At 40.1% G+C, this 21,363-nt stretch overlaps 1 protein-coding gene across 1 annotated transcript in view; it reads right to left on the bottom strand.

The window, feature by feature from the left end:
- Glud1 (glutamate dehydrogenase 1) overlaps positions 1–21,363 on the bottom strand; it is a 37,972-nt gene that overhangs the window by 7,963 nt on the left and 8,646 nt on the right. Inside the window, exons 2-9 of the mRNA XM_041662334.1 lie at positions 15,652–15,732; positions 14,130–14,185; positions 10,993–11,056; positions 7,248–7,342; positions 3,076–3,255; positions 1,560–1,697; positions 723–860; positions 72–152 (exon numbers count right to left, since the gene is read on the bottom strand). Of these exons, the coding sequence (XP_041518268.1) occupies positions 72–152; positions 723–860; positions 1,560–1,697; positions 3,076–3,255; positions 7,248–7,342; positions 10,993–11,056; positions 14,130–14,185; positions 15,652–15,732 (833 nt within the window). The remainder of the gene's footprint in view (positions 1–71; positions 153–722; positions 861–1,559; positions 1,698–3,075; positions 3,256–7,247; positions 7,343–10,992; positions 11,057–14,129; positions 14,186–15,651; positions 15,733–21,363) is intronic.

The raw sequence follows: 21,363 nt of genomic DNA, 5'->3' as shown, positions 1-21,363 counted from the left end.
TTGCCAGTTGCTAGCAAAAGAAATGATTCCTAGAGCACATGAAACCCGAGGAACAAAGACAGGTGTCTTACCGGAATAACCATGATGTTCCTTTCCAGGAAGATCTTATCGGCCTCTGGAGTGGTCGGTCCATTGGCTCCTTCAGCAATGATCTGCAAGAGAATTGGGGACAGGCACAGATGCCAGGAAAATTCTCACAGCAAAGAGCAGACTGCTTGTATAAGGAGCTAAAGGAAGAGTAGAAGAATTTCAGCTAAAATTAGTTGCTCTACAAAGTATATAAAGGTTACCATTCATTTTTTTAAAAGCTATGTTTGTTTTTTGAAAGGATGAGTTTTTTTTTTTTAAGATTCATTTATTTATTGTGTATACAACATTCTGCCTCTAAGAATGCCTGCACGACAAAAGAGGGCGCCAGACCTCATTACAGATGGTTGTGAGCCACCATGTGGTTGCTGGGAATCGAACCCAGGACCTTTGGAAGAGAAGCCAGTGCTCTTAACCACTGAGCCATCTCTCCAGCCCCAAAGGTTACCTTTTATTTGTCTGCTTCTCTAATTTTTTTAACTATGTTTTGAAAGTGGTGGTGGTGGGGTAAAATTCTGTGACTCAAACAAAGTCACTGATGATCTCTTATGACACGGCACACTGATGATGCCACTCATGAGCTCTTATGACACAGCACACAGATGATGCCCATTTGTTTCTACAAGGGTTTTTACCTTGGCTTTGACTCGGGGAGCATTGGACTTGGTCAACTGCTTCTCACTGGCTGCAGGGATCAGGATGTCACAGTCAGCCTCCAAGATGCTTCCCTCATAGACCTTTGCTTTGGGAAAGCCCAGAATGGATCCATGTTGCTGTAAGGGAGTCAAAGTCAGACTAAGGGTTCCAACACAGTTTAAATGCAATCTTCAGTGCCTATTATACAACATCTATTTAGAACCAGGTACAGTGGCTCATGTCTATAATCCCTACATTAGGGATGCTGAGGCAAGGAGATTGCTATGAGTTTTAAACCATCTTGGGCTACCCAGAGAATATGAGACCAACTAAGCACATTCAGCAAGACCATGCCTCAAAAAAGATAAATAACCTATCAACATTTGGAAGGAAGAAGCAAGATGATCAAAACAAGTTTGAATTCAAAAAACCCCAACCTCACCACCCAAACATAAAACCAAACGGCAGAAGAAAGAACACTTAAGTTTCCTGCCACCAAGCCTGATGATGAGTTTAACCACCCAGGACCCATGTGGTGGAAGGAGAAACACCTTCCAAGTTGTTCTCCATGTGCACAGTGGCACAAGTCTCACCTGCCTCAAAAGAAATAACTGAAAATATTATTTTTTTAAGGCTCAGTGCCTGTCATCAAACAATGACCTGAATTTAAATCCTGGGACCCCTATGGTGGAGAGAGCAGAGCCCTACTGGGTGTCTTCTGACCTCCAACTGAATGCTATACAGCACACGAACACAAAATTAAAATAACAAAATAAAACCCAAAAAACTAACCTCTTAAAATTTTAAAAGATTGCTCAGATATTAGAATAACTTACCAACTTGAAATCTTCCAGTTCCTTCGGGTCGATACCGTCTGGATTCCATATGCTCCCATCAGATTCACCAACACCAACACACTTAGCACCAAAACGATGTAAATACCTCATGGAGTGCAGGCCCACGTTACCAAATCCCTGTGCAGAACAATTATGCATGACATAGACTCGATGCAGAGAGTACAATTCATTCTCATCAGCATAAATCTTTACTGATAGTTTAGAAGCAAGTCTCAAAAATTTTGCTAAAAGAGGCAATGTCCTGGGACAGTAGATATTTTATGGGAAAGGTACTTGACACCAAGTATAACTCTGCTGACCTCAGTTCTATCCCAAGGACCCATATAGTGAAAGGAGAGAACCAACCTCTATAAGTTTCCTCCAACCTCTACATGTACTGTGGCACACAGAAACCCACACAAACAAGTGAATATATTAAAGAAAAGAGAAGCAATGTACTGAATGGCTTCTTTAATGATAAATTTCTATGATTACAAATCTGAAACCTTCTGCTACCTATGAGACTGAGCCCTGGAGAAGTGACCCACACCAATGCAGTCAGAGCCTAGGGTCTTATGACTGTATATATAAAGGTGCACTGCTATTTTACGGTAATGCCAAGTGTAAACTTCTAAGTGAAATACATGCTGACACAGGAAACAAATTTAGGTCAGTGTGAAAATATTTCTGCACAATTACAATGGCTTTACAGTTGAGGCCTTTTCCCTTCTGAATGCAATTTTATGCTTAAATAATGACCAAAAGAAGTGATAGTAGTGTATTTAATCTAAAAGATTAGGTTGAATTCTATGAATCAGATCAAGGTTAAGAAAAAAGATGTTTCACTCTGAAAACCATTCTTTTTTTTTTTAAATTTATTTATTATGTATACAATATTCTGTCTGTACGTATGTCTGCAGGCCAGAAGAGGGCACCAGACCTCATTCCAGATGGTTGTGAACCACCATGTGGTTGCCGGGAATTGAACTCAGGACCTTTGGAAGAGCAGGCAATGCTCTTAACCACTGAGCCATCTCTCCAGCCCCTGAAAACCATTCTAAAATCTAATAAATTCTCAAAGAATTTTTAATGCCATAAATTGAAAAACCTTTAAATTTATTTATATATATATATCTCAGCTATTAAGAAAACAAAACCGGCTGGGCGGTGGTGGCGCATACCTTTAATCCCAGCACTCCAGAGGCAGAGGAGGATCTCTATGAGTTCAAGGCCAGCCTGGTCTACAAGAGCTAGCTCCAAGACAGGCTCTAAAACTACAGTGGAACCCTGTTTCAGAGAAAAAAAAAAAAGAAAGAAAACAAAACCTGGGGGCTGGATGAATGGGTAAGAGCATGTGTATCCAAGCCTGATGACCTGAACTTAATCCTTGGAATTTACCTGGTGGAAGAACTGACTCCTGCTCTGGCCTCTAATGTACCCTGTAGCATGTATGTTTTCCCACATAAGTAAGTAAATACAAGTAGCAAAACCAAACCAACCCCCCAAATTGTTTTACCTGAACAACAAATGTCTTGTCGCCAAATCCTGGTGTCATTCCTAAAATGCTCATGTAGGAAGCTTCATTGATGAAGTTTTCAATGCCATGGAAAACACCACGGCCAGTAGCAGAGATGCGCCCGTGGATGCCTCCTTGACTGATTGGCTTACCAGTAACACAGGCATGTGCATTGATATCCTGTAAGAGAGGGCTAGAGTTATAGCTCATGAGTAAAGTGCTTGTCTGTGTGAGTGAGGCTTGAGATTCAACCCAATACCATATAAATAACAACAACAATAATAAAGCCTTTGAGAGGAAAGGAGTCAGAATTTACATCTCTTTTGAGACAGTTCGCTGACTTGCAATCCTTGTCTCAACCTTCTAAGTGCTGGGACTATAGGCATGTGCCATTATACCCAGTACTAAATCCTGTTTCTATGATCAAGCCAATACACATAGCGCATTCTTATTAGCTTAACATTTTTAGTAAGAGTGTGTGTGTGTGTAAGCTGGTGTCGTGGCACTGCCTGTATGTAACCCCAGCATTTGTTGAGGCAGGAGAAGCTCAAGACAAGGGTATCTTGTTTATAAAAATATAATCTACAAGCTTGTGCAAATCTTTGAGTAATTGTGAGTCACATAAAGTTCATATTAACTAACAGGGAGAGGTCTTTTCCAATTTTCTGTTCTAAGAATCTAATAAGGTAGGCTGTTTTTCACACTGAGAGAAAAAGTTTAGAAATTTAATCTTAAGCACAAATAACAATATCATAAACATAGATGTGATTCATCTTGAAGTTATTACTCCTTCACTGAAAATAAGCCACATTAACTTAGAGTTCACATTCCACTTGTGAATGCCTTAAGATTGCCAAAACAAAAACCAAAAACCCTAAAAAACCAAGAACCAGAAAAAGGCATTATGATTTTCCTTAATGGAAAGATATTGTGTTGTATTATACCAAACTAGTTTTGAAATTTAACATATCATTAAAAAAAATTTTGGCTGGGATTGGTAGCACGTGCATGTATTCGCCATTTTGGTAGGGAGGCTGAGGCAGGAAGATCTTTGAGTTCAAGGCCAGTTTGGCTTACACAGTGAGCTCCAGGACAGTCAGGGCTATACCGTAAAACCCTACCTCAAATAAAGAAAGAACTTCAAAAGATGACATTCAAAAGACAATTTTAAAATGGTATTTATGGCAAGACGCTTGTACCTTTGGTAGCACTAATAGATCTGCCAAGAGGAAGAGGGCGATTTTCATCTTACCTACCTTTTACCTTCTTTCAGTTAAGGCTGTGCATGTCTTTTTGTTTACAAAGAGGCACAGTTAGTAAAACGGGGCCTGGGCAGATGGCTCAGTTGTAAAACACTGTTTTGCAAGCATGAATATCCCTGGGGCTTGCTGCCAGCCAGAGTAGCCAAGTCAGTGAGCTCTGGATTAAAAAAGACCCTGCCTCAAAACATAAGAGCAGAGCAACTGCAGAAGACAGTGTTGACAATGGTCACACAGACATACGTACACCCAAAAGTAAAAAAAAATTGGCTCGGCAGGGCATCCCTTCTGAAGCACGCTATAAATGTAGCAAGGAGAACACTGTAGAACAGACACACTGATCACGGAACAGAAGAAATGAGAGGCAGTAATCATGCCCAGAAGAACAACAGAAGATAAAGGAGAATTTTAAAGCAGGTGCAAAAGCATTCCTGTGTGAATTTATTACCTCCTGCAATGAAGTGCTCAAGTTTCTAGCATATCCCCACCCAGAAGTCACCTGACTCCTTTACTTAAATATTTTTTAACCGATAACTTAGACTTGCATTATTGGTAGTTACCACCAAAAAGAATGGAGCCACTCTGAAAAGAAGGCAGTCTAGCAGGCCCTCAGAATTAGTATTTTCCCACAGTTCTCTTTCATGAATAATTAACACCATGATACAGAATTGCAAAGCTGGTGCCAGGCGGTTCTAAATAAATTGTGGAAATGCAAATGCTGGGCAGAAAGAAATAACTGTTGGGATCAGGTCTGGTGCCAGTGACTCTCCAGCATACCTAATGGTCTGGGAACCCAGGAGGTAGGTAGGAACCATGCCCATGTCCCCCAAGACCATATTGTCAATAGGGTTAGATGCCAGTATGATGCTTCTGTATTACCGCGGTCTGGGTCTTTAGATTTCCCATCAGTTAAAGATGGAAGGGTTTATTTGGCAGAGTGTCCTAAACTTCCTCATGTTGCCACAACTGTGAAGGAGCTATGGGAAATAGGGTGTGCACTGCTGACTAGCTTGCAGAGGTCAGTGCAGAGCCCTGGTCAAGAACAAGAAAGCACATCCGGTGCTTTCCCAACATCAGGTGGCATGCAAGTCAGGAGTGACAGTGAAGGCTGCAAACGCAGCAGCACTTGGGAGCCTAAGCAAGAGGACAGCTCTAAGTGCCAGTCTACACAGGGCTACACAGCAAATACTGTTTCTTTAGGGAAAGAAAGGAGCCATGGAAGGGGAGTGGTGGTCTAAATCTAACGCTGTTGCGCTCCATTTCACAGATGGGTACAACTCACACAGCGTAGTACCTTTTTCCTCTTTTTGCACTTTACTAAGGGCTGTGCACTGTACTAAGTACATTACCCTATTTAATCCTTCTAGGGTCTTAAGAAGATCTTACTGTTACCTTACTTGAGGAGCTAAAGCAGTCTCCAGCACATGAAGCTAGAGGGTGAAGAAGGCAGGACTAGAATTCACATGGCCTGCCTGGGCTCTAAGCACTGTGCAACACCGCCTCTCCTCCAAAGCCCCCTTCCCATTAGGGCCCTGGACAGACAACCCTGACTGCCCCAGCATTACACTCTCACAAAGGACTGTATTTCTCTTACATGATCTGCCTCTCGCATCAATGGCTCATATTCAATTAACAGCCAGACAACAAAACTCTTTCCAGTCAGTAGTGACTTTTTAGATTGCCATTCCTTTGCGTCTCCCTAATGCCACTTTCTTAGCTGAACGTTTAATGTCCCATTTCCCTTTTCCATACCCCCCTGTGGTCTGGGAGCCTCTATCCAGCCCTCAACAATTCCATCTCCTGCTATACACACAGTGAAACACTGATTATGAGTTTGCCATAGCTTCTTTTTCACGACAAAGACTGAAGTCCTTAATAGGCAGTAACTTGGCAGCTCTCCTCACCTACTGATTGGCAACAACACCTGTACCCTGTTTTTGAAGTTCATTTGTCTTCTGTACTTCAGGACTTTTAAATACTTCTTTCTGCCTCGTCCCTCGCTCACATGAACCCTATCTTTCAGAGCTCAGAACATTTCCAAAGAGGCCTGCATTGACCCTGTTTCCAAAGGCTCTGATTAGGTCCCCTTTCCACGGCTCTGAAACAGCTTACGCACATGCCAGTTGTAGCACACACCTGACTCTACTTAGTATAAACACATGTTTTTTAAAATCCCCTTTTCCTTAGCCACCCACCCAACTTCATGCTCTTGTGTTCTCTTTCTCTCTCAAAAATAAATATTCACTTTTCTTCTTAGTTTATGGACGCTTCGTTTCCCGAGGTTTCATGGCCTTCAGGGACAAGTTGTTCTCTCCAGCGCTGGGTTTGTGAGACAGGGGCTGCTGTCACATAGACAGCAACTCTTCCTGAAGGATGAGCCACAGCCAAGTCTCTTCACTATCAAGTAAAACCCACGCCAGGACTTGACATTTGTGGTTCACTTACCTCTTCCACCACCTTTACACATGTATGCCTTACCTTCAATCTCTGCTGTCCTCTTAGTACCCAAATCTCCAGATGTTGAAATTCAACCAAATATCCTTTCAAAAAGGCCTTCTTCAGAACCCCAAAGCTTCACACCATCTCCATACCTTAGCTCACATGCCTTAGCTCCTCTTTAAGTGAATGCACTTTGATGGGAAGACAGAATTGAGCATCCCATCTAGTGCCTCAGCAAGTGAGCTGCCCTGGTTGGGAAGGTCTGGCCTTAGTGCCCAGCACGAAAGCAAAAGCCCAGTTCACGCTTACTATGCTTAAGTTTTAGAACAGACAGAGGGAAAAGTAATATGCATGCCGAGTTTCCAGTTAAAAGGGAGATGAATCTAGCAATTACCAATTTCTCATTAAATCAGATGGATTGTTACTTCTTGTGGATAGCAACAGAGGAAGCCTTGGGTTTCAGTGGATACTCACATAGTGCCCTATGGTGCTGGCATAGGTGTCAGCGATCCAGGACATCTCCCGCTCACCCGTGCTCATGTCTGGGGCAGGCACATCAATGCCAGGACCTGGGAGCACAGGGAAAGGGCAGTGTGCCAGTTTTTAAGAAAAGCTTATCTCAAACATAAAGATGCTTGCAATTCTCTAAGAGAACAAAGTCACTGTGGCTAGAAAACTTTAGAAGTCACAAAAATACTCATTAAATTCCTCTTCTTTATGAAACTTGTATATATAATGCCATATAGCTACGTTTTTCCACTGAAGTTTACTGGGTTGTATCTGGAAGCTACCTATGGACAAAAGATATGTCACTCTTGGGACTTCAGCGTAGGACACTGGCAATTGTTGTCTCAGCCTCAGTTTCTTAACTGTATCATCCTGACCACCATGACAGGATTATTCTGGCTACTGAGCAGATGTGTATGAAACAGTTTGGCTCCCTATGGCTTAGGCCTTCTCACTAGGTAGAGAAAGGGGGAAGTGGCACTGCTGAACCAAGTGTTTACAAGGTCTATGACGCTTTTACTCAGGAAATACTCTTGTTTGACTTAGTGGCCAATGGTTGGTGTATAGGAAGGCTTTGGGCTTAGCTTTTAGTTCCCCAGAGCACAGCAAACTAAAATAAGTATGAGAATAGCAAACATTGGCCTCCAGGTAGTGACAGTACCACTACCACGTCTAACACCACTGGATACGGTGAACTTTCTGAGCAACACATCAGTGATGATCAATCCAACTGCAACTATGTAAAAATACTCTCAAAACTATAATATAAAAATTATCTAGGATGAAAATTAAGTAAGATATGGCATAACTACACAAAGTCATTAAAAAGTTGATTTTTTTTTTTTTGAGACAGGGTTTCTGTGTAGCTTTGGAGCCTGTCCTAGAACTGTGGACCGGGCTGGCCTTGAACTCGCTGAGAACTGAGTGCTGGGATTAAAGGTGTGCACCACCACTGCATTTAAAACCTTGTAAATGACTTGAAATGATTACCAAACCCACAATGTAGAAAAAGGCAGGTTTCATATAGCTATGTATGCTCCATTTACATAAATTCTATTATCTTCTTCCTTCCCTCTCGATCCCCATGTTTGTCTACATACACATGTATACAGGTTTAGAAAGACAGGTATCAATAACTTTTTACTATATTCTTGGATTTAAGCATTATAACTTTTTACCATATGCTGTTTTAATTATATTATACATTATTTTCACTAAAAAATAACTTCAAAATTGCTCAAATTATTAAGTTCTCCATAAAATAAAGCTCTTTCAAGGGACCCAATCCTAGATACTAATTTTCTGAACAAATTGTGATATGAATACATGATTGGCAGAAGAAAACCTTTAAGTAAAGTTTCAAGTTTTATGCCCCAACCTAATCTGCCACTCCACAGTCTTGTTTCACTTTAGGCATCTTTAAATCTAAGGATGCGTAACCTCCTCAAGCCTGTTTTCCACAGCGCGTTTCCATCTGAAGGACAGTTGTTCTACCTCATCTACTTGTCTGCTGTGCTTACTTCCAGTTGATACACTTAGGCTGTAGGTCAGTACAACTTTGTTTAACCGCATTTCTTTCCTAAGCTACAAAGGAGATATTACTATCAAATCTGTTTATAAATATCTAAGGAATATTATTCTAGTTTTCAGGAACATGTCTTGCTTCAGATAGCAATATGAACTGGTAAGTCTGAGGTCAGGTGTTTGTGAATCAGAAAGAGATTCTGAAAAAATATAAAGCCATGACTCCTGACTGATAAGCTATTTCACAAGAAACAAGGGAAGCAAGGAGAATTAGCCTAATGAGAAAACAATTTCCAAGTTTACTAAGCTGACACTGTACAGAAATAAACAGCAATGTTGGTCTACAAATGTTAAACATCATTTCCTTTTGTACAGGGACAACATTGTATTAAATATGTAACCATGTGGGTCTGATTACAGAAACTAAGTATACTAAAAAAAAAAAAAAACAACCAAGGAAACAAAACAACAACAACAAAAAAAAAACCAACCAACCAAACCAATCAAACAAACAACCCCCCCCCCAACCCCCAAAACAACCCAGCAAATCAACCTCCCTTATAATAGCCAAAAAGACTAGGGAGTTGTCTCTAGTCCTAAGAAAATGTGAAGCAATGCTTAAAGAAACAAGAGGCTCAGCAAACAGAAAGATGTCCATGGCCACAGATTGGAAGACTTAATTTGGTAAATATGGCAATCCCCACCCCAAAATGGTCTACAGATACACACAATTCATATCAAAATCTTAGCTTTCTCCCACCCATATTCCATGGCATTTGACAAGCTCACAAAATTAACAGGGTAAGAATTCAGACTGAGTCACAGTGGAGAACTCTGCAGAAAGGGAAGTGAGAAAACAGAGAAGCTCTGAAAGTTTGCCCTCTACACACAAAGGGCCAAATGATTCATATTTACAGCTTGCCCTCTTTCGGAGTTCCAATGAGTCACCGTTTACTTTTTGGAGCTGTCATAACTAAACTGGCAAACACTCTAGATGCAATAGCTATGACTGAATGAAGCCTAAACAAATGGATGTTAAAACAGAATTAAGATTTTGGCTAAGAAGAAATGCGCTATTTAAATGACCACTAAGGCCATCACCAGGCTGAGTCATGATTTCAGTTCACCATGTTGAAAACATCCCTATAGGCAATAGTTAGGGGCTCATTAACTTCTGCTGGCAAATGTTCCTGTGCAATGAGGCCCAAGTAAGCGTCACAACAGTGTTCATAAGGCATGTCAAAAACTCTGCTTTTAGACCAAATCTCATGACATTCTATCTTTCCGTATATTATTAATCCATTTATTTCATATCTTTTTTCCTAAAAACAGGTCAAGGGTCAAACTATAGTTTACTTTCATAGGAACATGTCATTGGTGGAGGAAACATGGAGGGAAAACACAGGGTAGGAAAGCAGAGTTAAGCGTATGGTTGTGTGCCCCAACCTCCTTTTCAGTCAGTTTTCTTTTAATACTTTACTGAGTAACCTTAATTATTTTATTTAAATAAACCAGAAGTCTTCTAGACCAAGAAATATGAGACAAACTGCTTAGAAATCAGAGTAAATAACATATATACATCAAAGAATATTCATATCTCACAAAGAACATAACAAATACAAGGCAATAAAAACTATCAAGCAAATGGAAGTACTCCTAGAAATTTAGCAAGCTTTGCACATGACCCTCTAACTAACTTGGATTATTGAGTACACTACACCAGCCTCACTGTCAGTTCCCAGTGAACATCTCATGCATATTAAAAAGGAACAGCTAATTCATATTTTAAAAAGCACTGGTTTCAAATGATATCAGATTTTTATGGCTTTGGGAAAAAACTGGATGGTTATTTAAAAAAAAAAACATTTTTTTAACATGTTAAAATATTGCTATAAATCCAGTATTAGTAGTCATGGCCTTTTCCATGTTTCAGAAAAGAATACAAACAAGGCAGGAGAGATCTCTCCTTGGTGTCCTTGGCCCACATTGCGTGGTGAGAAACTGCACTTGCCTACTGAAGATGTGTCAAAAACAGCCAAGATATGTCTATGAGATCTATAAGGAAACTTGGTTCTGGAAGGGAAAGGACAACTACATCCAGACATTTTATAAAGGCAGGAGTTTAATTCAAGACCACTACTTGCTAGGTTTTTCCACCTTATACAGAAACACATAGAGCAATACATACCAATAAAACCCTTCTTTGCCAGCTCCATAGTGAATCTCCGTGTGATCTTTTCTAATTCATTATCCTGCAGAGAGAGAGAGAGAGAGAGAGAGAGAGAGAGAGAGAGAGAGAACAATGAAAAACATTTTGATTCAAAAATCAAACGGAGAGGATTTTTCTCCTGCTTTCTATGTAAAGAGCATTTCCACATCCCCTCATGTACTACACAGTACAACTTGTAGAGCAGGCACGATTTACTATTTTGTTTTTGTTTTGTTTTGAGACAGAGTTAATAACATAGGCAGACCTTGAACTTGCTATGTATCTCAAACTAGTTAAAACAACCAGTGGTCAGTAATCCTAGTCCCCCACAAAAATGATTTTAAAAGGCCTCCTGGACTACAAAGAGTTCAAAGCAACTCTATGAAACCCTGTCTTAGAATGAAAACGTAAAGAGGAATGAAAAGATAAGAGTTTAGTGGTAGAGCGCTGGCCTAGTATATGAGGATCAGAGCCTGGGTCCAATCTTCAGTCCTTTGGGTGTGTGCTTGTGTACATAGGTGATTGACTGATTTGAGAGTCTTACTATGAGCAAGTCAACCCTGACTCATGCTGAACTTGCTATACAGTCTATATTGGCTGTATGACCTTAGAGATCCACCTATACCTGCCAGGTATAGTGAATATAATTCCAGTGATGGGGATACTGAGGCAGAAGGATCTAGAGACAGATATAGGCTATGTAGGGAGACTCTGTCTAAAAACAAAAAGGAAAAATGCTGTTAAAGCAGAATATGACAGTGGGTCCTTGCAATTCCAGCAGCTGAGAGGTAGAAGAGAGATTACCGAGTTTGAAGTCATCCTAGAGTATAAATAATAAGCACCAGGGCTTCTTAGTGATATCAACCCCAAATCCTTTCTTCCTTCTGTTTCCGTCTCTCATACACATACAAAATAATTATATCTATATAGACCTATGTGGGTCATGCCTGTATTTTCATTTACATGTTAAATGCCTGTAACCTTGGGTCTCAGGAGGACTGCAGAGGATGAGGTCAGCCGGGGCTATAGAATGAGTCCCTGTCTCAAAAAACAAAACAAAACTCATGCACAAAAGTGAAACGAGGGGCTGGAGAGGTGGCTCAGAGGTTAAGAACACTGGCTGTTCTTCCAAAGGTCCTGAGTTCAGTTCCCAGCAACCACATGGAGGCTCACAACCATCTATAATGAGATCTGTTGCCCTCTCCTGGTATGCAGGCAGAACAATGTATACACAGTAAATAAATAATTTTTTTAGAAAAAAAAAAGTGAAACGAGATCAGGGTTTCATAAAGATGTTTTAATACAGGCATGAGGGCTAACAGAAAGGTACTCAAAAAAAGAAAAAAAAAGGGGGCAAGATACATTTGAGAGCATGGGTGTGTCTATGTACCCCTAGCTGCTCTGGGGACGTTGCTCTATAGACCAAGCTGGCCTTGAACTCAGAGATCCACCTGGTTCTTGTCTACCAAGTGCTGGGATTAAAGGTGTGCACTGCCACCACCATCTAGTGAGTGTGGGATTCTTAAAAGAGCTATAAAAATAAGACATACCCTTGTGTAAATGTACCGCATTTTCTTTATCTATTCTATGGTCGAGGGGTCTAGGTAGTTTCTGGCTATCACGAATAATGGTGCTATGAACATAGATGAACAAATGTCCCTGTAGTAGGATTGAGCATCCTTTGGGTATACGCCCAAGAGTAAGTAGTATTGCTGGGTCCTGAGGTAGGTTGATTGCCAAATTTCTGAGAAGCCATCATACTGATTTTCAGAGTGGTTGTCCAAGTTTGTATTCATTAGCAATGGAGGAGTGTTCCCATTACTCCACATCCTCTCCAGCACAAGCTATCATTGGTGTTTTTGATCTTAACCATTCTGATTGGTGTAAGATGGTATCTTAAGAGTCATTTTGATTTGCATTTCCCTGATGGCTAAGGATGTTGAACATTTCCTTAAATGTTTTTTTAACATTTGAGATTCTTCTGTTGAGAATTCTCTGTTTAGTTCTGTACCCCATTTCTAATTGGATTATTTGGAATTTTGATGTCTAATTTCTTGAGTTCTTTATATATTTTGGAGATCAGTCCTCTGTCTGATGTGGGGTTGGTGAAGATTGTTTCCCATTCAGTAGGCTGTCTTTTTGTCTTACTGACTGTGTCTTTTGTTTTACAGAAGCTTCTCGGTTTCAGGAGGTCCCATTTATTGTTGTTCTCAGCGTCTGCACTACTGGTGTTATATTTAGGAAGTGGTCTCCTGTGCCCATGCATTGGGAACCTATTCTCTTTGGATGCTCAGCTTAGATATAGTAGGGTGGGTCTTGAACCTCCCCCAAAGCAATGTGCTTTACCCTCTCTGAGGATTAGATGGGGGTGGTGGTGGGAAAAGTGGAGAGGATGGAAGGAGGGGAGAGAGTGGGAACTGGGACTGGTATGTAAAATGAAAAAAGATAGTTTTCTTTAAAAAAAAAAAAAAAGAAATAAGATACACCAAGTGTGGGTGACAGGAAGCTCAAGGAAGTCATCAACAGGTGAATTTCAGAGGGAATAAAAATCACAATTATTATGTTTGTACACAAATCATTAATTTAGTCTATGCTGATCATTGAAGCAATCAGTTTTAATTAACGTGTAACTAACAGAATAAATAAGATGTTTATTAGATTAGTTATTTATTAGTAGAAAAAATCTCTATATTAGAACTTCAACTCAAAATTTTATTTATTTATTTTTGGTTTTAAGACAAAGTTTCTCTGTATGGCTCAGGCTATCTTGGAACTCACTATGTAGATCAGTCTATCCTTGAACCCAAAGATCTGACTGTCTCTGCTTCCCAGTCTGCTCCACCACACACAGCTTAAAACTGCAGATCAAAATTTTAAAGCATAGATGTATATGTCTATGAATATGAAAATATTAAGTATCAAGTAAGAAAAAGTTCATTGGGGCAAACAAGCAGACAAACACAGATGGCAAAATACACTACTTAGCTAATTCATTATTAATTCAATAGTTATTTGTTTTCCTACTCATTCAGGAAAGCAATGGAAACCATTACTCTCATTGGCATGAGGAACACAATTTTAGGCCTTGTGTATACAAACACCACTTGGATACTTACTGTATAGTTCTTGGGATTGATCTTAACACCTGCTTTAGCACCTCCAAATGGCACATCTGAAACAGAAGACTAAAAGATGTTGTTCCATATAAAACTTAAAAAGTATAAAAACTTTATAATACTGGGGAGCAATCTTCAACTGTTTATTTCTTACATTTCAGATTTTTAATTTACATATACACAATTAGACATCTTGAGGATGGGCTCCAACTCTAGATGGGAATTCCATGTTTCATATACACATAGACTACAGGTAATGGTATAGGCATTTCACTATCACCTACATTTTGATAATACCCACTGCTAAGATCAGATATGGCACTTTCTACTGGGAGCATCATCTTGGTGGTCATATAATTTCAGATTCTGAAGCATTTCAAGTTAGGAATACTCAACCTTTATTACAAAAATGTATGACTCTCTTAATTCTAGGAAATTCCAGAAATAAATCCAGTACTGAAGCTATAGCTTAGTTGATAAAGTGCCTGCCTAACAGGCAAACGCCCTGGGTTCAATTATTAGCATCATAGAAAACAAAGACATTAAAAAGGTGTTAATTAGATTTGAAGGGTATACTCATTCATGTTCCTTCTACTTTGATTTGATCTTATTTATAGAATATGGATAAGCATTTAAAACAGAGATCTATGTTTAAAGAAAATCCAGTTAGCTTTTATAAAAATTTCACTGCTTAAGTTTGGAAATGATGACAAAATTTTGTATTTCCTTAATCAATGTTTCTCCTACATGTAATGTGTTACATACTGATGTGTCCATCTATGATGATCTACACTATACATGCACAGAGAGAAATAAGGGAGAAAACTGTCTACATTTCCTACAGCCTCTGCAGAGATCCTGAGCAGTAAGGTCTTGGTGTAATTCAGAAATAGAGAAGAGTATTAAATCATATTCAAGAATTAAAAGGAAAGAAAGAAAATAAAAGGACTAAGCCAGGTCTGGTGGCACACACCTTTAATCCCAGCATTTGGGAGGCAGAGAGGAAGATCTCTGTGAATTCGATGCCATGATGCAGAAGAGGTCTACATGGAGCATTAGAGGCCAGTCAGGGCTATCTAGTTTGAGACCCTATCTTAATAAACAAACAAGGCCCTTTAAAAATAAACAAAACAGTTCTGTCAAAACATTATATATATTTGGATTTTTAAGACAGGATTTCTCTGTGCAATAGCCTTGCTTGTCCCAGCTCTGTAGACCAGGCTGGCCCTGAATGACAAGATCTGCCTGCCTCTGCCTCGAGAGTGCTGGGATTAAAGGTGTGTGCTACCATACCCAGCTGTTAATTACTTTATAGCATACTAAAAGTAATCTTGGGGCCAATAAGTTGGTTCATCAGGTAACAGTACTTATAAACCTGACAACTTGAGTTTGATTCCAGGAACCCAAGTAAAGAAAATAGGAGAGAACTCTACAATGTTGCTCTAACTCCACACACATATATCACAACAGACACAGTAGTAGGAAGTGACCTGGCCTGTGGAGATGTTCTTCAGTCACTTACCGACCACCGCACACTTGTACGTCATTAAAGAAGCCAGCGCTTTCACCTCATCCACACTCACGTCAGTGCTGTAACGGATACCTGGGGATGTTGTCATTTAAAAAAGGTAGCAGGGGAAGAATTAGTTATATTTAGAACAAACCTCTGGAAAGTTAATTAAAAATAATAGCTATAAATTGAAAATGTCTACACCATTTATATTTTACAGCCACGCCTGAAATATATATAAGAAAATCATAAAAAACAAAAAGAAAAGCTGGTAAATAGACACCAAAGAGTTACAGAATGGGCACTAAATTAATTAATTTAATGTATTCTGATGGCCAAGAGTGGTCATGAAGTCTAGATTTGCTTATAAAGGGATTTAAAGATGACCAAAACATTGTCTTTGCTCTTAAGGGACTTACAGATCAGTAGATAAAAGCAGTAACTAATTTCACAAAGACAAAGGTTCTCTCCCTGGGTGAAGGCAAGGCCGAGGGCCTAGTGGGCAAAATGTTTGCTGAGAAAGTCTGACTAAATGAGCTGGATCCCTGGAAGGTAAGCAAAAGGAGAGAACAGACTGCCGGAAGGTATTTTATCGTCTTCACAATATGCTCTGGCATGGTGTGCCCACACTTCAGACAAAGAATTCAACAACAACAAAGTTATCTCCAGGGTATGGAGAGAAGGCTCAGCAGTTAAGGGCACTCAATCTTCCAGAGGACCTAGGTTTAGTTCCCAGGACTCCTATGGCAGCTAACAACTGCCTGCAACTCCAGTTCTAGAGGATCCAACTACAGATGTGGGACATAAACAGACAACACATCTATACACATAAAATAAGAATAAAACAAACAATTATCTCTAGTCAATACCTTAAAAATATCACGAACAAGGTTTCATATGGCCAAGGCTGACTTGATCATTCCAAGTGCTGAGATCACAGAACTGCACTATGCTACATTTCTGTTATGGCATATTAATTTTCCTTTCACCCCTCCCTAGCTCAGGGGATTTGGTAACAGCGATCTCAAAGCAGGCAAATGAACAGTCACTGGTTTTGACACATTCAGTCTGATTACCATATGTGTAATTCTAGCACTCAGGAAGCAAAGGCAGCAGGACTGGCAGAAGTTTGAGCCAGCTTGGGCTATATAGTGAGTTCCAGGTCAGTCTGGACTCCATAGTGAGAACCTGATAGCCCCAAATGTATTCCTACATATCATGAAAGGACTAAAATAGAGCACTATGGAGTACCAACCCTAACTAAGCCAGGCATGGGTGGCAAAGCATGTTATTGGCAATCCAGCACTCAGGAGGCTGATGCTGGATAACCGTCATGAGTTTGAGTGCAGCCCAGGCTATTCAGTGAGCAGTCAGAACCTATCCTAAATGAAACAAAACAAAATTAGTTGAAAGGTAATCCAGGAAAATAAGTTTGCAAGTAAGATGAAATAGTTTTATAACAAAATTTTACTTAAACGCTAATTCTTTTTTTTTCAAATTTTTGGAAGAACTATAACATGTAAAGTGTGCTGAAGCACCAACACCTCTGATCCCAGCATTTGGGAGGCAGAGATAGGTGGATCTCTGAGTTCAAGGCCAGCTTGGTCTACAGATCCAGGACAGCCAAGGCTACACAGAGAAACCCTGTCTCACAAACACACAAGCAAACAACTATGCCAAAGCAAAAACTAAGTTTAGTGCCTTACCCAGGTGACTAGCTTACGAACCTGGAGAGGAGACACTACTATTCTTAACTGGGGAGAAGGGCTGTGGAACTTTTAGACAGAACCCTGCACTGTGAACTCCACTGTCAACTAACTACTAATTACTGTCACAAGTAATTACCAAGTAGCAGCACACATCAAAGTAATTTATAGGCAGGGTCTTGCTGCATGGCTTAGGCTGGCCTTGACTAAACCTGCTATGCTCCTGCCTCTGTTTTCCAAGTGCTGGGATTATGGCTGTGAAGCAATTTACTTTTTCAAAAGGGTATATTTTACAGAAAACCGAACACACACTAATTAGCCTGGCTTTATTACTTTTCAAGATAAACTGGTAGAATTTTCTAAGTTCTTATTTGTTAAAATAAGAATCCAAATTATTGCTGGGTGTGAGCATGTCTGCAATCCAAACACTCAAGAGGAGGGTTTGTGGCTAGTCAGGACTAGTGATTTCCAGGCGAGTCTCAACTACATAGGGAGACTTGTCTCAGAAAAAACGAAGAGCTGCAGATGTATCCTAGGTAGAGCAATTACCTAGCACTCAAAAGGCTCTGGGTTTGGCACTCAGAGCTACAAAACAAAACCAGCCAACCAATTTCCAACCAACCAACTGCCAGTGAGATGGCTTAGCAAGTAACAGTGCTTGCCACTAAGCAATACTTGCCTTCAATCCCTGGGACCCACATGGCATAGATAACTGTTATGCATGTGCTGTGGCACCCCAACACACACAAATAAGTAAATCAATCAAACAATTATTACACATATTATCTAAATCTTTTACATATATTATCTAAAAATTACTAATGTCCTTTCATTACAAAAATTTTGGAAAGACAACAGTCAGAAATTGAGACTATAATAAAACACATGTTTCCAATAGATGGACCTCAGGAACTTGATTGTGAAGAAAATTTTCCAACTCCACCCATGTGCAGTTATTAGTCACACCACAGGCATTTTCCTGCAGACTATGAACTAAAGAGAAACTTCTGTGGAGTGAGGCACGGGAGGAGTGTCAGAAAGCAGAAGTTTAGGGGATTAGCCCTGGTGCAGACAAAGATGGGGGCGGGGGGGGGGGCAAGGAGGGAGCAAGAGGTAATAGAGATTGTGCTACCTGGGGTCAAGAACGTTTTCTTTGCAAGCTTTCTAATTAATCTTAGTACACATATGTTTTTACTCCCGGACTAGGAAGCACTGTATAGTTGAGCTGTCGAGATCTCAAAATAAACCCCAGTAAAACAAGAGATAACCTACACTCCAGGAAAGCTAGTTATTTTCCCTCTGAGATCCAAACCCAAACCTTGGAAATTCTTTACCACATCTGAATTGACATTTAAGATATTTATGTAAGAACAGGACTGCACTGCTAACTAACTCAGTTGAGGAATTAGCACAATCGGAGTCCAAGAAGAGCACTATAATTCTAGAAACAGGAAGGCAAATCTGTAGCGTCTACTACTGCAGTTGGCATGACTGCATTTGGAAAGAACTCATCTGAGTTTGGGGCAGCAGGGCTAGTAGCTATAGTAGATTAGTGCTAAGAGGAATGGGTGGGTGTAGAGGGTTTTAACAAAAAGCAGTGGCTCCATTGACCATCTAGAATGGGCAACGGGTAGATTTACAGATCTGTAAAGAATAGATATCATCAGAGGAGGGGCCTCAAATCTAGGGCCATGTTCTGTTCTGCTGACAAAATAATCTATGCTCTAGTCCACCAGAGAAAACCACAAACACCACTGTGACAATGTTGATATTTAAGGAAGAAGGGCAGAGTCTTCATTAAGGTTCCTACTACTGTGATAAAACACCATTACCATAAATAACTTGGGGACAAGGGGTTGGAGAGATGGCTCAGCGGTTAAGGGCATTATTCTTCCAGAGAACCTGGGTTCAATTCCCAGAACCCACATGGCAACTTATAACTGTCTGTAATTCCAGTTCCAGGGGATGATACCTTCACACCAATGCACATAAAATAAAGGTTAAATAAATTATTAAAAATAAAAACTCAGGGAGAAAAGGATTTATTTCAGATTAGACTTCCACATAACTGTCTAAAATTAAAGGAAATCAGGGCAGGAACCCAAACAGGGCAGGACACTGGAGGTTAAGAGCTGATAACAGAGGTCATGGAGGAATGCTGCTCACTGGCTTGCTAAGTCTGCTTTCTTACAGCACCCAGAACCAGCAGACCAGGAATGACACTGCCCACAGTGAGCTGTGCCCTCTCACATAAATTGCTAATCAAGAAACTGCACCACAGCTTATCCACAGGCCAATTTCTCAATTGAGGTTCCCTTTTCCAAGCTACTGTAGCTTGTGTCAAGTTAACTTAAAACTAGCCAGCACAGGCAGGGACAGCATGAAAAGTTGAGGCAGGGGAGCCTTTGAAATGAGACAGTTTATTCTTAGAAAGTTAATAGTAACTTTGACTTCCACATTTTATACTAATGAAATGCAGCAGATATATGCAAACTACACATAGCACAACACACTGTTTTAATAGCTTTTACTATTAAAAACACATTTTCATTATTTTATGCGTACCTGTGTTTTGCCTATATGTGTGCCTGTGGATCATGGACATGCCTGGTGCCTACACAGAGGGCAGAAGAGGTCATCAGATCCTCTGGAACTGGAGTTACAGATAATTGTGAGCTGCCATGTGGGTGCTGGGAGTTGAACCTGGTCCTCTTGCAGTACTCTCATTCTCAGCCTCTGAGCCCTATTCCACCCCTCTACGCTGCTTATCAATTACCATGATCTTCAGCATGCTTAGGAATCCAATTACCGCTGGACTCTATGTAGTTCAAGTTAACCTCAGTTGCCTGTGTGCTGGGATTACAGGTATGCATCATCACACCAACTTGTCACCCCACTTTATACTTAGTTTAGCATCAAATATGCTGGGGTTGACAGTGTAGGTCCTTGTCCTAAGAAGGACTGTGTAAAAGTACACATCATCTGGAGTAGATCGGCAGGTCAGCACTCAGGAAACAGAAGGATCAGTCCAAGTCCAATGCCAGACTGGACAACATCGTAGCAGACGGTTATAGAGCTAGAACATATCTAAAAAGAACAAAAACCAGGGCCAGGAAGACAGCTCAGCAGGTCAAAAGTTCCATACCTGGGATCCACATGACTGAAAGGGAGGACCAGATTCTTACAAGTTGTCCTCTGACTTCCATGTCTATACCCCAACCCCCACAATGTAAGTAAAACAAAACAAAGCCCACAGAAATAAGAACAAAAACAAAGCAAACCAAATCTCCCACCCCTTCAAAACTACTGGAATTGCTATAGCGATAGAGAAAACAAACCACCAGCTCATTACATAAAAAAAAAAAAAGACCGAAAACCACAACTGACGGCTTGACATTTTCTTCCTTTTTCTAGGTGAACCAAAACCAAACACACTGACACATCCTTAGCTACCATCCTTTTTATGATGAATCAGTAATTAAACATTTATGGAAACTCAACTATTTTTTAAAAAATTACTTGAACTGGGATTTCCTTAAAGAGGCATAGTTTATTCACCAGAAATTCAAATTCCAGCTGTATTCTAAATTATCTATTTAATAAACTAGAGTTCTAATCTGTGTATATAGCTCAGGGGTAGCCTGCTTGTGCAAGGTCCTGGACTTCATCACTATCACAGAAAGAAAAAGGGAAAGGAGGAAGGGAGACCAATGAACTTACTTGGCACTGCCAAGGAACTCTTTGTTTAAGAAGGCAGGGGCCTTTTAAGAACTGCTAACCCACTACTATACCAACTCATTTTAGCCACTTTGAAGAGACAAACTTAAGCTTCCTGAGAAACAAAGTTTAGCCTCTTTATTAAAAATTTAAATTATGTCTTACACAGGAATGCTTTTAAAATCATAATCTAAGTCACTTGATTAGCACTTGTGACCAGCCTTCTCTGGGAGTAGGCATTCTCAGTAACATCAATCTGTATCCTGGAAATGGGGAAACACAATTAATTAAATCATCCCAA

This window comes from Microtus oregoni, unplaced genomic scaffold (genome assembly GCF_018167655.1).
Source record: "Microtus oregoni isolate MIOR12 unplaced genomic scaffold, Mior012 000013F_ref0000133, whole genome shotgun sequence".
In the NCBI taxonomy this organism is placed as follows: Eukaryota; Metazoa; Chordata; class Mammalia; order Rodentia; family Cricetidae; genus Microtus; species Microtus oregoni.
The sequence above is the reverse complement of the archived record's forward strand: the minus strand, read 5'-3'. Positions and strand labels throughout refer to the sequence as shown.